Raw genomic sequence first — 15,529 nt, forward strand, 5'->3', positions numbered from 1 at the left:
TTATTCAACTTAGATGGTAAATAAATATATTTATTTGGAATTATTTTATTTTAAATACATCACAAGTTGGATAGTACACAAAAAATATCAGTTTTTAAATATTTTATGATAAACTTGTATGTATCTCTGAAAAAAAAAATTAAGTTCAAAAGCCTTTCAACTTTTTTTTGTGTTCTAACACTACAACATTCAAGCAAATATCGAGAGTCAAAATTAAAAATTACTCTGCCAGTTTAGCGCTCTCAATGTGGAGCCCAGAGCATAAGCCCCCTCTGCCCCCCTCTAGTTGCGTCCCTGAACACAATCAACACAATTGGTGCTGGACTACAAACTGTATCATATCATGGCTTGGTGGATTCAAGACCATTCGCTGAATTCAATATCAAGCTGTTACAATATTTACGTATGGGTTGTCTTAGAAGTACATAACTTATTTCTAGTGACAAAATTATATGGTTTTATTTTTAGGACAATTTCATTTTTATAACAAGATATTGTTATTGTTATTGTTAAAATATAAAATTAATTTTTTTCTTAATACTTGTTTCACCAAAACAATCTTATTTTGATTAACATTTGATGCACATAAACAATAAAATCATTAGTAATAACTAATAAGCATGTCTGGAACAGAACTAATCAGGAAAATAAAAATAAATCAGCACATTTTTGTGTGTTTCGAACATGTTCCATCATTAATGTAAAAATATGTTACTAATGTAAGAGATGTCAGATAAAACAATATAGTATTAATTTGTTTCAAATCCAATTAGGTCATATATTTTGGTACAAATTCATGTTACATAAATTACATTCCATGATTTTATCATTATAAAAGAATATTTTTGTTTTGTAATTTGAGTTATGGTTTGTCAAATTGATGATTGATTTCAAGTTTTTAGTTATATTTTGGTGCTAAATGGTGTATAATATTGCATTTCGGTGTTACATGTTGTATTGGCATGCTTTGCGGTGTTATTTTGTTTTTATCTTGTCCCTACTTATTTATTTATCACCTTTTTTTGGTACTGGTACTGCACCTAAAAGGAATGAGCCAGGATCAACCACATGTTACATTCAATACAGGCTCACCACAATATTTCCAATTACACTTTGTTGTAAGGCTACATGTAATGTATGTTAAAGAAACAAAAAATAACCTTGTTGTTCAGCCATGACTACACGAAGACGGGCTCGTATCTTGCGGCGACCCTCGTAATCAGAACACTTCTCCAACTGTAACAGAACAGCGACAATTCCCTTACACACAGATGACAAAAAGATATACGGTTAACAATTTTTATGAGGAACTGCAGACTCACTACTGATTCAGCACAATCGTGTAGACACTCAACATCTGGACCAAACTATTTTAACACTTCTGTTGGAACATTCCAAGTCATGCAACATGCCCTTTCATGTCCATATTTATACCACTTCAAAAGGAGAAAATATTTTTTTTTTAATTTGAGATATACATAAAGTTTATCATGTACACATTGAAAATGTAGGAAAGGAAAACAAAAAGGAAAAGGAAAAACAAAAGTTTTGGCGTTGTACATCTAAAAGTGCTAGGCTAGAAAGCTAGTGCTTTTCCATTGGACAAACTACTGAATGTGAAAGTATTTTTCAGTACGCACCAGGTGTCGGAGTAGCTTCTCGTCCCAAATCTCTTCTAGATCTGCTTCTGCCTCTCCGTTAGCGGAGCTGCTTGTCTGGAACAGTCAAAATATCAAACATATTATTCTTTGAAAACTGATGTCACAACTGAAGCTATATATATAATATTATATTCACTAAACTAAATGAGTATTATTACAATCACCAGGGCTGTCAAGAGGGAGGGGCGGGCAAAATCCCTGGGGCCTGGCACCAGTTGAGTTTTGAAATTTTTTTTTAATGTGTGAATTCACCCAGATAGTTGGACAACATTACAAGACTATTGCTAATAATCTAATTCATTGGAAACCTTAAATTGATACAATACACGCAGGTCACATTTATAGTTATGGCCACAGTAACGTTTACCAGGACAAATATGTACTTTTATTGAACAATTGTACATTAAGTAATTAGGAAGGGGGCAGGGGGGCAGGGGGGGACAAAATTATTTGCCCCTGGGCACTTAGTTTCTCTCGACCTAACAACCACATGTCCTATGAAAGCACATTTTAAATTTTTGTAGTTTTGTTAGTATAATATTGGTTGGTCTTTAAACTGGAAGGATTTTTCTCCTGATGATTTACAACCAGAAATATAGTTTGCAACAGTAAAATATTTACAAACAAACAACAGTACAGGAATGAAGTAAAAATAAAAGTTTGAATCCTAGCATTGCTATAAAAAAACCCTGGCTCTTATCATAGCAATGATTTCTGGGAGTGTTACAGGCAATCCTGAAATTCCATTTTGGTTGAAAAATAAGTGTCAAGGATATGCTGTACTTCTCGACATTTGTTACAATTGATTCACATTTAAATTAGCATTTTTTGGAGCCCCTCTTAACATCTGTTACTACTGTTGGAGTAACGCTATGGAAGCTCTACAAGCATGTATGCACGCGATGAGTGAAGAGGAAAACTAAAATCAATTTGAATCATACACTTTTTTTAATTGAAAATACCTTTACTTATGCCAACCTAACACAGTGTATACTAGACAATGAACATTTTCATTCCTCGCTTATGAACAGTAAACCCCCCCCCCCCCCCCCCCCCCCCAACATAAATGGAAAGTCTGTACAGACGCAGCCCCAACTGGCTTTTCTTCTAGGCATCTATTTGAAAGGGCTTCAAATCCCCAGGCTCTAATAACCTCAATTGTTAAATGGTTTCAGTTATTGAAAAACAAAAGTCGCTGAAATACATCTGAAAAATATAATCATGGCTGCTATCACAGTCGAATACAATAAAACATAGAACTCAAATGACTATTGTAATTATTTTAAGATATTGTTCAATGAAATTTACAGGGCATCAGAAATTCAATTTGCCCTCTCCGAACACATGAAACGCAAGATGCAAAAAGTTCACTCTACAATCTTTTATATTACCAAGATACAAACTACGCAAGACATAAAAACACAGTGTAACCATAAGCCAACATTAAATATCTTGTGTTTCCGCTATTCATATTTGAATTTAAGTATTCCGAAAACTTATAAAGATGTAGTTGATATACACACAGAAATACACAAAGTTGTTTTTATTATGTTTATAATTTGTTCACAATGGAAAAAATTAACACTTAAAACAATTTATTGATAATTTCATATGTCTTCACGATAAGCAGGAATTTTCATAATAATCCCAGGGAATCAATTAGTTTTCTAATGTTTTACAAATTTAAGTTGTAGGCTTCGTGGCATCTTGCGATTTTTGTTCTTATTTATTTATTTAAATTTGTAACATGCCCACCAACAGTTTGGGAACTTTTTAGGTGGGCACGGCATTCAAAAAGGTACAAAGGACATTTTAGTCCCTACAGGCATGCAAGCGCCAGACCCATGAAGACACCATCTGCAAGGAGAGAACTCAAACAGGTGGGCAATATCAGCAGATAGCCAACTGACACTAGCAGGCACTGTATACCTGCAGAGACTACAGCACACAAGTCGAACACAAAGAACAATACAATTCAAAACGAGGCAACACAAGAACAGGCAAATAGATACCAATATTAAAAGCTAACAATAATAATCTGAAATCCATCAAAAGAAAAAAAAAATCATCAAGATAAGAAACAATTTTTTTTGCAAGACAATTTGATTAATATATAATATCAAATGGAGGTTAGTTCGTACAAAATGGAGGTAAATTAATACAAAAAAGAGGCAAGTTCACAAAATGGAGGTAAGTTTACAAAATGGACTGTGATTTTTTTTATGTTGTGTATGTGTTCCTTGCGTAATTTATAAACCTAATTTTGGAAGAAACAATGCCCCCAACCAAGAAAAAAAAAGAGTATTTGATGACTGGCTAAGGAAGCTATCTGACAATAACGATGTATAATGAGAGCTTGTTAAAAATCAATGGCCAGTAGATATCTCACTGACAAAAGGCTAGTCGCGCACATGCCGACTACAAGGCCGCGCCAGAAGGGTGGCGTGGATGTGTTGGGGAGGGGGAACGGTAGGTGCGCCCTACCCAAAATAGGCGCGACTCGGGAGCCGGTTGCCGCGGCACCGCTATTTTCAGCAGGTCGCCACGTGGTCGGCAAGAGCTGGACACTGCTAGTCCGCCGGACAGCCGCATGTGGCAGGGCGCGCAGCTTCGTAAACAAGCGGAGCAGCTACTCCGCCGGCTGGACTCGCCCGAGCGCGGAACGTGGTGAAACAATTCTAGTTTACGTTGTGACCGCACTTGCAACCCGGACATGTGATACCCGTGTCTAGGGAAACCCGCGAGCTGAGACCAACTTTCCGATGTTGACAAAACAAAAGCCTACCCACAGGCGAATTGCAGGCGTTTATGAATTCTATCGCCGTCGGAGTAACAGCGGACGAAGTCGGAAAGGAGGAGTCGAAAACAAAAATCAAAGCAGTCAGTCTGCACTAAAAAAAAACGACCAAAAAAAACAGGTGCCAGGGGATGGTCACTGCGAGGAAATGCAGAGCCATTGTCGCAAGATAAGTCACTTACAATAACTAAATACTACTACAAAAATTTGCTAGGGAGCTTCGAACACACCAAATATCCCGAACGTATCGATACATCATCTCTACCAAAGGCCCGATGACACAAGTTTATCTCGGAAATAGAAGTCATGTGGCTTCCAAGCCATACGAGTTAACATGTACTGAAAAAAAAAAATCCGCGATTTGAATGACTTACAAGATAGGCTCCATGATCTTCCATGCACTCGGACAAAACACATCTGCTCATTGGCTACTGACTCGTGCGTAACACCTGTTAACATGGATGCTCGTGATTCAATACGTTTTCGTTAAAGGTTTTCCGTTGGCCCACAGTACTTCAGACAAACTGTGGTCCAATACTGAAACAGCAAAAAGGCAAACGTATTTGGATTCTAGCCTATCGCGAAATTTCAGGTCTCTACCAATTAATCGTTTATTTACTTAGGCCCGTTCCACAATGACACGGAAACGGAGACGGAACACGGAAACGAAGACGGATTTCACGGAACAGAGCTTCTACAATAGCACGCAAACGGAGACGGACCCGTACGGACCTGCTCAGCAGTGCTGAAGTCTTCCGTTTACGAACTCCGTTAGACCAATAGGAGCACGTTATTTATTCACTGCAGTTGTCAAGATACAGTTGCGCGTTCATGTTAATTAAGATGTTAGTTTTGACTAATGTTGGTTTCCGTATTTCTCGACTACTTTTTTTTTATGCGTGAACAACAAAACAAGATTTGTTTTGAAATTCGAATTATGCACGTGGGTTTCATCATGACGAATTTTGATGAACTTTTAATTTTCATGGTTACCTGCTATATATGACAAGACGGAGGAGGACTACTTTACCACCGCCACAACGCAAAAAAAAAAAAATAACAAATCGACTTACAACATTACCAAGTTAACAACCATACATTTCGATTTAACAGGTAGTTCACTTGATACTCGTAGTTTTCAGTTACGTTACGCTCGATCTTTCTTATTGGCCAAGATTTCTTACGGGTCCGTGTATTGTAGAACGAGAAAAATACGGACGGAACGAACAATACTCCGTTTTCGTCTCCGTTTCCGTCTGTTCCGTTTCCGTGTCATTGTGGAACAGGCCATATACATGTATTTGTCTACATACAGCATGAAAATACTGCTTCATCTGCAAAATCGTTAAGGTTAAATAATGAATTCTTTTTTGGAAGTGTATTAACACTCTTTAACAGTCTTAGCGCTAATAAAGTATGTATTTAAATGTGCCCCACGCCTTACTACAGCCAGTTTTCAAACAAGGATTATTTAAAACAGTTATTATGAAAAAATAATTAATCGAAAGCGACAACCTTCTCTCACCCGTAATTACAGATCGTTCGACACATACAGGTTTAATGTTCAATCACAGACCACCTAGGCGCTCAGGAAGCATACATGCGCATGCTACCAAAATGGCCGGCTGGTCAGGTGTAGGGTCCAACCAAGGAGCTTGTATATCATGATTTAAACCTCTTTGGGGTTCGAGCAATGGAATAAACTGCCTAACCAACAATACCCGCCACGCAATTTCGCTTCTGTGAGTATTTATTCTCACCTCAAAGGCATAATCAGGATTATTATTATTATTATTTTTTTTTTTGGGGGGGGGGGATAAATACGAATACAGATCACGTAATCTACAAAATGTAGTTAATTTCATTACTGAGGAACACAAATCTCACAAATAAAACCGGAGGTCTTACCCGTAACAAATTTGGATTTCAAGATGCGATCAATTATATTAAGCATTTTTCGTAGCTAAACATTTAATACACATAATGGTGGGTTTGAAATATTTTATTAAAAAAAAGTTTTGAAATTTTACAAAGATACAGTTAACGTAGGTAGAGCCTTGCCCACTAAAACTCATAAATTTTTTGGTAGTATCAGGAGAAACGTGAATGTTACGCGCAACAATCTAAATAATTATATACATTTATGTCAAGGCTATACGTATTTAAAAAAAAAAAAATAGTGCGTGGAGTCCACGTGCGGAAGAAGTGAAACTTCTTATTTATAAAGTATAGATAGAAATAAATTATTAGTATTTTTTTTAACAAGAGATAATTGAGATCAGAAAGGATGCGGGTACGTATATCAAATGAAAAAAAAATTGCCTTTTTCCGCTCCTTGTACTCTCGCATCCATTCACTGGCACTTTCTGATGTCTCTTTTGGCGGTTTATTCCCACGTTGTCTTTGGATAATACATCTTATCTGCTTCAACATTGTTTTATTACTTTTATCCATGATGTTAAATCACGATCTCTAATTGAATATAATGAAAAAAAAAAACTAAAAAAATACACTCTAATCGAACATAAATTACACTTTTAAGGTCTATCTCACAAGTCTGTGAGTCCGGCCGTTACAACTATCATTTATAGCATGTTCCGCTACGTATCTATCCCCCTCCCCCCTTTTTTTTCTTTCCGTATTTCCATTCGGCCGCTAGCGCATGCGTTGGAGTGGCGTCGTCGCTGACGCACTCTCCTGCTCTATCGGTTCCCCCGCCACGTACCTAACTATTCCCCTCATTTTCGTAACGCTAGAAAATTGTAGCCCCCTCAGCAAAGAAGTATCAAGTATCCATCACTCGACTCAGCACGACCTGCAGCGTTACAAATGGCCCGCTGTTGGCGTCGTTAGTGGAGATGCCAGATGCTTGAGGGCAGGGAAGTCGGAACAGGGGGGGCAACAGGGGCGAGTCACCCCCGTGCTGTTATGCATGGGGGGGGGGGGGGGGCGAGAGTAGCATTTCGCCCCCCTCCTTTTTCCCAGAATAAATGTTTGGTCCTAGTGGTATTTTTCTCAACCAGTAGTTACAAAAGTTGCATTGGTGATCACATTGATTAGAAAATCAAATTTATTATTGTCAAGATACTGTAAAATGATTGCAAATTCCTAGATGGTATTTTATTTAAATTGTGCTACACCTACTGTCAGAGTAGTATTTAATACATACTACGTCATCAAATTCTTGGAATGGTATATTTAATATTTTGGTTCGGAAACTCATTAAATAGCACAATTTTGCATATAAAATTCCAAATTTTTCCGGGGGAGGGCCCCCGGACCCCCCGCTCTAGGACTGAAGTAAGTGTGATACATATTTTCGCCCCCCAACTCAAGAAAGCGTTCCGACGTTCCTGCTTGGGGGGTTTGCGCGCACCATGCCTGCCCTGGAGGTGCGGCGCGCCAGCAGGTGCGCAGCGGAGCAATGGTGACGTCACCGGGAAGGAAATGAAGAGGGGGGGGGGGGGGGGGAGAGCTTGGCAGAGGCGCCGCGCCATCTGACGGCGCGCTCGGCGCCGGAACAGCGGCGGTTATTCCGCGTCGCCCGGATCTATTTCCAGTCGACAACTGCCCTGATCGCACGAGGGCGCCTCGTTGTTCGCTGGCCGCGCGTCGCCACCGCTTTCAGCTCGGCGGGACTCGAGTCACAAGCTACGCAACAAACACATACTTACATAGAGTCGGAGTTTCTACAATGGCACGCAGGCGCTTCCGTGTACGTTACTACTCCGTGCGACCGTTAGAAGCCGAGTATTTGGCCGCGGTTTCGCCATGTGTGATTCGGTTTTAAATACGTAGGTAGTTATTTATTTCTTTATATTATTTTAACCCCTCTTTATCCAACCTTTGCAGCAATGGTTTGTTGTATCGAACATTGATTCAGACAAAAGTTTTTACATATTATTTATAAGGTTTACAAATAATTTGAATGGATTAAGGGAGTTATTATTTATTTTTAGATTCAACCCCTGTTTATTCCACCCCTTGCAGTACATAATGGTTGGTCGTAGAAAAAATTATTTCAGACGTAAGTTGTAGATAGTAATTTACGGTTTTAAAAAAAATCAGAACGGATTTAATAGTGTACATGGTACGGATATTATAATTGTTTTACAATTATACCTCTGTTTTTTTTTTAACCCCGTGCAATAATAGTTCACCTTATAAAATTGTTTCAGACAACATTTTTAGTTAAACATTATAAGAGTTACAAACAATGTGAACGTATTCGAGGGTGTGTTTACTAAGGGAGTAATGATATTTTTAAATTCAACCCCGGTTATTTTTAACTACTTGCAGTAATGGCAGGTATAATATAAAATTGTTTCATACAAAAGATTAAGATAAAAATTAAAAGATTTACAACCAATGCGAACGGATTTGATGGCGTGCCTACGAAGGGAGTTATGATTTCTTTTTCTCCTGCAACCCTTGTTTTTCTCACCCCTTGCAGTTATGGTTGATCGTATCAAAAAATTATTTAGACAAAAGTTTATGGTATTACTCCTACGAATTATAATACGTTTCAAACGGATGTGATACTCGTATTATTATGGGAGTTATAGCGATTTTCATGTATTTAAAAAAAAAACTTTCCCATTTCTACCCTTTGGTCGGATATTGCTCATAAACGAATTCGACCGAGATTTTCCACCACTATATTTTATGTATCAGTTTGGAAGTTATCTGTTAAAACTTTCGGCAGTTATCGTTTTCATAAAAATATGATTTATATATATATGTATATATATATATATATATATATATATATATATATATATATATATATAAACCTTTGAGCTGGCGATTGTTTACGGGGTTTGTGGACTATGAAACGAAAAATTATATAAATAATTTCCGGAAGTAGCATCACTACAATAGGTATTATTTCTTTGATATCTACCTAAAAAAAATACCAGCGTTTATCCTATATTTGCACACTATCAGTCTATCAAGGAGTTTTTAAGGATATTAAGGAGGTGTACGAACCCTGCTATGCCTCGTCCGGCCGGGATTATATCCTCATTCCCACTGCTTCGTTCAGGAACAGCATCCCCGTATCGCAGCCACGGCGCCAGGCCTTCATCAAGATTCTCTGGCGAGTACACTTATAAAATACAATAGCGGAACAGATCAGACTTCCCGTCAACCAACTCTCCGGCGAGAAGCGCACGCGAATACGAATCACCGCGTCGCTGATCCTTTGAACGCTCAAGCATCAGTTTCACCGAGCAATCAACTTCTTGCATGTGCGCGCGTACACTTCGTTTAGGACGAACTTTGTCAGTTGTGAATCATCGAAGAGAAAAGTTGAAGTATACACATAAAAATTGACAAAAATAAAAATCTACGGATATTGTTAATGTAACACTTGATTTCTAGTAAATATTAAAAAAAACTACGAAATAATGTGATTGAAGAACAAAAAAATACTACCTGTTGCGAACAGTTTCTGTGTGTGTGTGAGAGAAAGTAAAGGTGTTTCACTCGCCGAGCTAGTGGATACGCGCGCACTAGGCGTTGTTCTTCGCCTGCCAGCGCTCGGCCGATGCGACTGCGGCCAGGCGCGACGGACAACCCACGCGCTCGACGACGCGTCGTCCCGCCGACAATTGGCCGCGGGGCCGCCGGCGTCTTCGCGCGCCTCTTTCCCCCTGGTGGGCGGCCCTACAATTGACACGCCGTCGGCGTCGGTCGCGCCGAACGACTGCGAGGTTAGGTCACCTCGAAGCGGGCGCTTCCCCGCGGCTGCCGCGGGCGTGGTGTGTGTGTGTGCTGTGGTCAACAGGAACAAGGCTCGTCACGTAGCGCGTACGTAGAGACCGAGACCTCGTATCGCTCTGGTGCACTGATGATCCAGAAAATGGAGGGGGGGGGGGGAGGGTTGTTTGTCTAGCTAAGTGCGGCCCCTCCCCCCCAAACCAGAAAAATGTTCAGAGATTTTCCCCAAATTCCTTATCATAGTTTACAAAACTGACTATTATTTTACTGCAGTGATATAGATAATAGGATGTTTTTAACCACAAATAAAATATAAATATTCCAATTGTAAATATACTGAAATTGCATTAGAAAATTTAATTTGGCCCTCCCCTGACCTTCATTCTGGATCCACCCATACTCTGGTGGCACCCTTTGTTCAACTCACTGTAGTGTTGAGGAATGCGATTGGAAGGAGCGTGATCGCCTTCTAGGTGTAAGATTCAACCCCCTATGCCTTCTGTGCTTCCGCAAGTTAGGCATGGACTAATACAAGAGGTGCTAAATAAAATAAACTGTCACTTCCCCTGGTACACCCTCGGGTTACTCGGGCTGTATCGGAAAGAAAGATCTGATCAGAGCGGTGCCTCGTGGTCGGATACCCAACACGATGTGCGTGTCTTGGTATGGCGACATCCCGCGGACACAGAACACATGACCTCGCATGAGCGACTCTCTAAATGTACCTAGGCATTAATTTTTTTAAATTTTTGTGGGACTGCCTTGCGCCTGAATGGTCACTCCACTCCGTGGCAGATCTCGCAATGGTTTAGTCTTGTCGACTTACGAGTTCTCCCCCCCCCCCCCCCCCCCCCCTTGGACACTGACTGGCAAGTTGTGTTCCGCCATATTGCTGACCAGTACGTGAGTTAAATACTGCACTTGAATAAGAGTGACTTCAATCAGTCATATATGCGTTTCACTGAAACTTCCTATTGTTATATGAAGTTCAGACAAAAAAGTGATAAATGGGTGGTATTCTTTGGAAGTTGTTTCTGGGATTATGACATTCACTGGGAAATCAGCGGATAACTCAAACAAACTAATGTAGACGTATACCTCCTGTTGAGCAGGTTAAATTGGTCATCTGATCAGAGGCAATTCGCACTATTTGCAATTTCGAGTGAAATATGTGGTATTAATCCGAAGAGTGCATCTCAGACTGTTGGTAAAATAAAGGGCCGTATGGAGGAGAAGGGCTCCATCTTGCAGTGTAGCGAAGCCGGGCTTGTCGGGCTGGCGGATCCCGTGGCGTCGAAGACCCTGTTCTGCGGCAGCCGGGGGATGTCGCGTCGACCCGACACTCCGGGAACCGATCAGACCAACCGCCAAAGAACCAGACCGTCGGTTTGTAGCTCGCGCGGCTCTAAACACTGCGAGCCGACTTTGTCTGCTGCGACTTGGTTTGTTATCTCGACGAGTTCAAGAATGTGGACCATCAAAGAAAACCTCTGCCTTAAACACTCGGCGTAAATAAATACTTGGCGCGTGCGTACAACCGGAACAGGACGGCCTCTATTGTGAACTCGTAGCACGATGAATCAACGAGAGCACTTTCAGATGTGAAAACTCACGTCCGGATCGGAAGTTTTTAGCTCTGAGAGCAGCGGAAATGGGTAGGAATAAGAATGCAGTTTTAAAGTTAATGTGTCCGGATGACTGTAATGAAATGTTTAAATTTTTTTACAGTCAAATAATTAATACACTCTCATTATATTTATGATATTATTAGCACGTGCTTTTCAGACTTTAATGAAAATAGCTTTCAGTACTAACATTTATGAAGCCTTTCGCACAGCCACGAACTACATTTTGCGACTCCCACACCGCTAACACACGGCTACTGGTTGGATATAAGTTCTTCGGAAACTTTAAGGTACTTATTTTCGAATCGTTCAAGGCAGTGTCTCCCCAAAACTCCAAAATCTAAAACAGCGTCTACTGTTATAAAACAGCGAAATGTGAAAGCGAATTAGTCGTTACTGCTCCGTCTGAATAAGTGAAAACTTTAAAATCAATTCGCTGGTTCATCTATAATTTCTACTAATCATGCAGTGGAATTCCACAGCGCCAGGTACTGATTCCCGACGATATCAACCACGGGCGTATATCCAGTCAGGAGGGTGGGGGGAGCTGCATGTGTTTGCAAAAGCATGACTGAGAAACGGGTTTGACATCATAACTTATGTCTTATGGAAAACTTTCTGTATTTTTTAAAGTATACAACGTACAAGCACCGTACCCAGAGATGTGTCGGCTAAAACCCACGTGTCAAAACTCTTTGGCAGGTGGAGTGCCCCTCGAACCCGTCTTTTTTCTGGGGCGAACTGATACCTCCCGGGCCCCCGGTGAGGTCCCCCCCTCGCCTAAACATCAGGCCCCGCCATTGCCAGTGCAGTTGCAAATCCTGCCGCTTTTGTGCGGAGCCACATCATGCTGTGATGGGGAGGAAACACGTTACTGAAGCCCACTAAGAATCACAATGATTTTCGTCTCTCTGTAACCTTGTGTAGCTCTCAAAAGAAGCTCGCCAGCTGCTGTTTCGGCGTGAAGCATCCCAGCGACCGGAAGACTTACATCTGGGGTAGTCGCGCGCGGGCACCTGCTGGCATGTCCGCCACTCGTCAACCAGGGCCTATAAATACGACCTGTCGCTGACCCGCTCAACGCCACGGCGGCCTGGGGCGCGACTCCGCACTGCCGAGGCTGCGGCTAGCGACCAGCGGCCGCATTCCCCGACGGCGCTCTCACGCGGGGGAAACACGACTGCTTCCAAATACTCTAACCACGCCTCAGGGACGCAACTAGACAATTTCCCACCCGGGGCAAGAACTCATCTCGGTGGCCCCCACCCCCTCTTCAAACCAAAACCTTTCTCGACAAAACCTCATATAGCCACCACATATTAATTCCACTACAATTTTCCAAATATATTTGTGATGTAACTTATATGGTAAATAAATACATTTATTTGCAGTCATTTCATTATTCTGTATACGCTTGCTTGCTTGTTTTCCTGGCTTCGACCCTGTTTGTACGAAAGGCATGCTTACAGTAACATATGTGCAAACCGGCATTAAATACAGATTACTTGCAAATACAATTCCTACCGCTTCTGTGCACGAGGCATGTCGGGCTGTGATGGGGACGAAATACATTATTGTAGACCCAATAAGGATCCTTCTGACATAATCTCTCTGTAACGATACGTAGGTGAGTTGCTGTGAAGGTTTTATTTTGTCTCTGCGTGTTTGTTTATCTGGAAGGGAAGGGTCTGGACTTACGACATCTCACCTGGCTACGTCTATGGTGGACCGAGTGGGTCGGATCCCACCATCGTCTGAAACTGCAACCTTTCATCCCAAAAACCGGGCTGTTCTTGTCGCACGACTGCTCGCAATACGTGAAGAATTACAGACACTGAAAGTTTTAAAAAACCAGAGAGAGAGAAAGAGAGATTACCAAAACGAGTTGATCGAACGGGCAGACCATACGCGGGAAGACCGACAGACAGCACAGGCGAAGACAGCGTGGTCCGAGCACAACTGACAAAGCTCGTAGTCGCGATGAACCCTGGCACCGTCCCACCAAGGCCCTTCCTGTTCAGCGAATCTCTGACGACAGCCCTAGCGGCCGGGCGACAGTGAGACTTCTGGTCGCTCCTTCTCCCGTGTTCTTGGAATGATCCACTGTCAGGAACAGACCTCCGCGTCTCAGTTGTAGCCTCGGGTTAGAAACCCGCCATGGATGTGTGTGTGTTTGTAAACGTCACAGCGCACGTCGGGTATAGCTTAGAATGTGAGTCGCCGACGAGCAGATTAATCTATATAAATAAAAATGCTAATGTTCGTTCGTTCAAAATCTTAAATCTCCAAACGTTCTTCACATATTGCTCTGATATTTTGGAACAACGTTGCACTCGAATACGCGCGTGTTTTTAGATTCCAATGTCACACCTGTGACCGGTAAAAAGATAGAAAAAAATTAGATAGGTAAATTTTTAGATAGGTAAATTTTTAGATAGGTAGATTTTTAATATTTTCGTTGCTACAGAGTAACGTATACAGAGATAAGAGTAACATAATTATAGAGATACAGATATATAGAGATAAATATATATGTAGATAGATGATATAGAACTAGAGAGATATAGATATACATAGAGATAAAGAATTAGAGAGAAAGAACGATGCTAAAGAGAGAGTGTGTGTGCGCGATGCTTTGTACTACAAAACAATTACAAATGAAATTGATTGAGGCATTGCAACGCATGCCGGGCATTAGCTAATAAACTTAATAAAGAAACATTCAACTGCAAGGGCAATGCCAGCGAACTAATATAATTGTTTTTCACGTTGATCAAGTCGTTCGCCCTTCACGTACGTATTAATCGATGACAAGAAGCTCGCTGTGGCCTATTTCCTACACGTAGGCTTGGCATTAATCTCTCGTATGCATGTGTCGATCGATTTGGAAACATGACATCATTTCCAGTATACGCCCATTCTTGTTATAATCCAAGCATTAAGAAAAATAATTAAACCCTTATGAACTTTTGCCCTCGATGTAAAAACTAAGCCGTTCTTCCTAAACTTCCGCTAACATAATGGGCGCATGCCCAGCAGTGACAACATTCTCGCATTCGTACAAAGGGTTTATTTCCTCGTTTAGTTCCAAGCCGCGTCTCTTTGGATACGCGTTAGGCCGGTGTCACACCATGCGGTTGAACCGAAGTGTTGCCAGTTTTTACTCGGTGATTTTTTCTCGATAAATTTTTTATATGTACTATTTTGATAAATTTGCTTAGAGCCTACAAAGTGCAATCTAGAAAAAATTCGAAAAAAAAAAAAAAGTAATTCAGGAAAAAAAAAGGCCGTGTACGTTTTAGCAGCGATGGCAAAAACGCATCGTGTGACACCGGCCTTAGCACAGCCGACTCCATCTTGGGAGGTTGTGGGGCTGCTCTAGGGATTGAAGCCCCGATGTGAGTTTGAATACGCGTGGTCTTTTCACTACAGGGTAGACTTAACTATCGTCTACACACTGGAACCCCTTCAGCGTGCTCAATGAGCAGGGACTGGAAATATTCGCGGTTTCAATGACCTCTAGGATAGACTCCACGATACCCTATATGTACCCGGGAAAATTACACCTGCTCATTGGCTACTGACTCGTGACACCTACTAACTAGGATGCTTGTGATTAGACACTTCTTTAGTTGACGATTTTTCATTGGCTCAAGAGTCCTTCAGGTAAATTGTGGTCCAATCACTGAACCAGCAAAAAAGTTCAAAATGCATTTTGGTTCCAC

At 41.0% G+C, this 15,529-nt stretch overlaps 1 protein-coding gene across 4 annotated transcripts in view; it reads right to left on the bottom strand.

The window, feature by feature from the left end:
- Positions 1 to 15,529, bottom strand: part of LOC134530521 (serine/arginine repetitive matrix protein 2-like) — a 297,641-nt gene that overhangs the window by 21,481 nt on the left and 260,631 nt on the right. For all 4 annotated transcript variants that reach the window (XM_063365407.1, XM_063365408.1, XM_063365410.1 and 1 more), the window contains 2 exons: positions 1,641 to 1,715; positions 1,161 to 1,236 (listed from right to left, as the gene is read on the bottom strand). In XM_063365407.1, coding sequence (XP_063221477.1) covers positions 1,161 to 1,236; positions 1,641 to 1,715 — 151 coding nt within the window. The remainder of the gene's footprint in view (positions 1 to 1,160; positions 1,237 to 1,640; positions 1,716 to 15,529) is intronic.

Source organism: Bacillus rossius, chromosome 3 (genome assembly GCF_032445375.1).
Source record: "Bacillus rossius redtenbacheri isolate Brsri chromosome 3, Brsri_v3, whole genome shotgun sequence".
NCBI classification, from domain to species: domain Eukaryota; kingdom Metazoa; phylum Arthropoda; class Insecta; order Phasmatodea; family Bacillidae; genus Bacillus; species Bacillus rossius.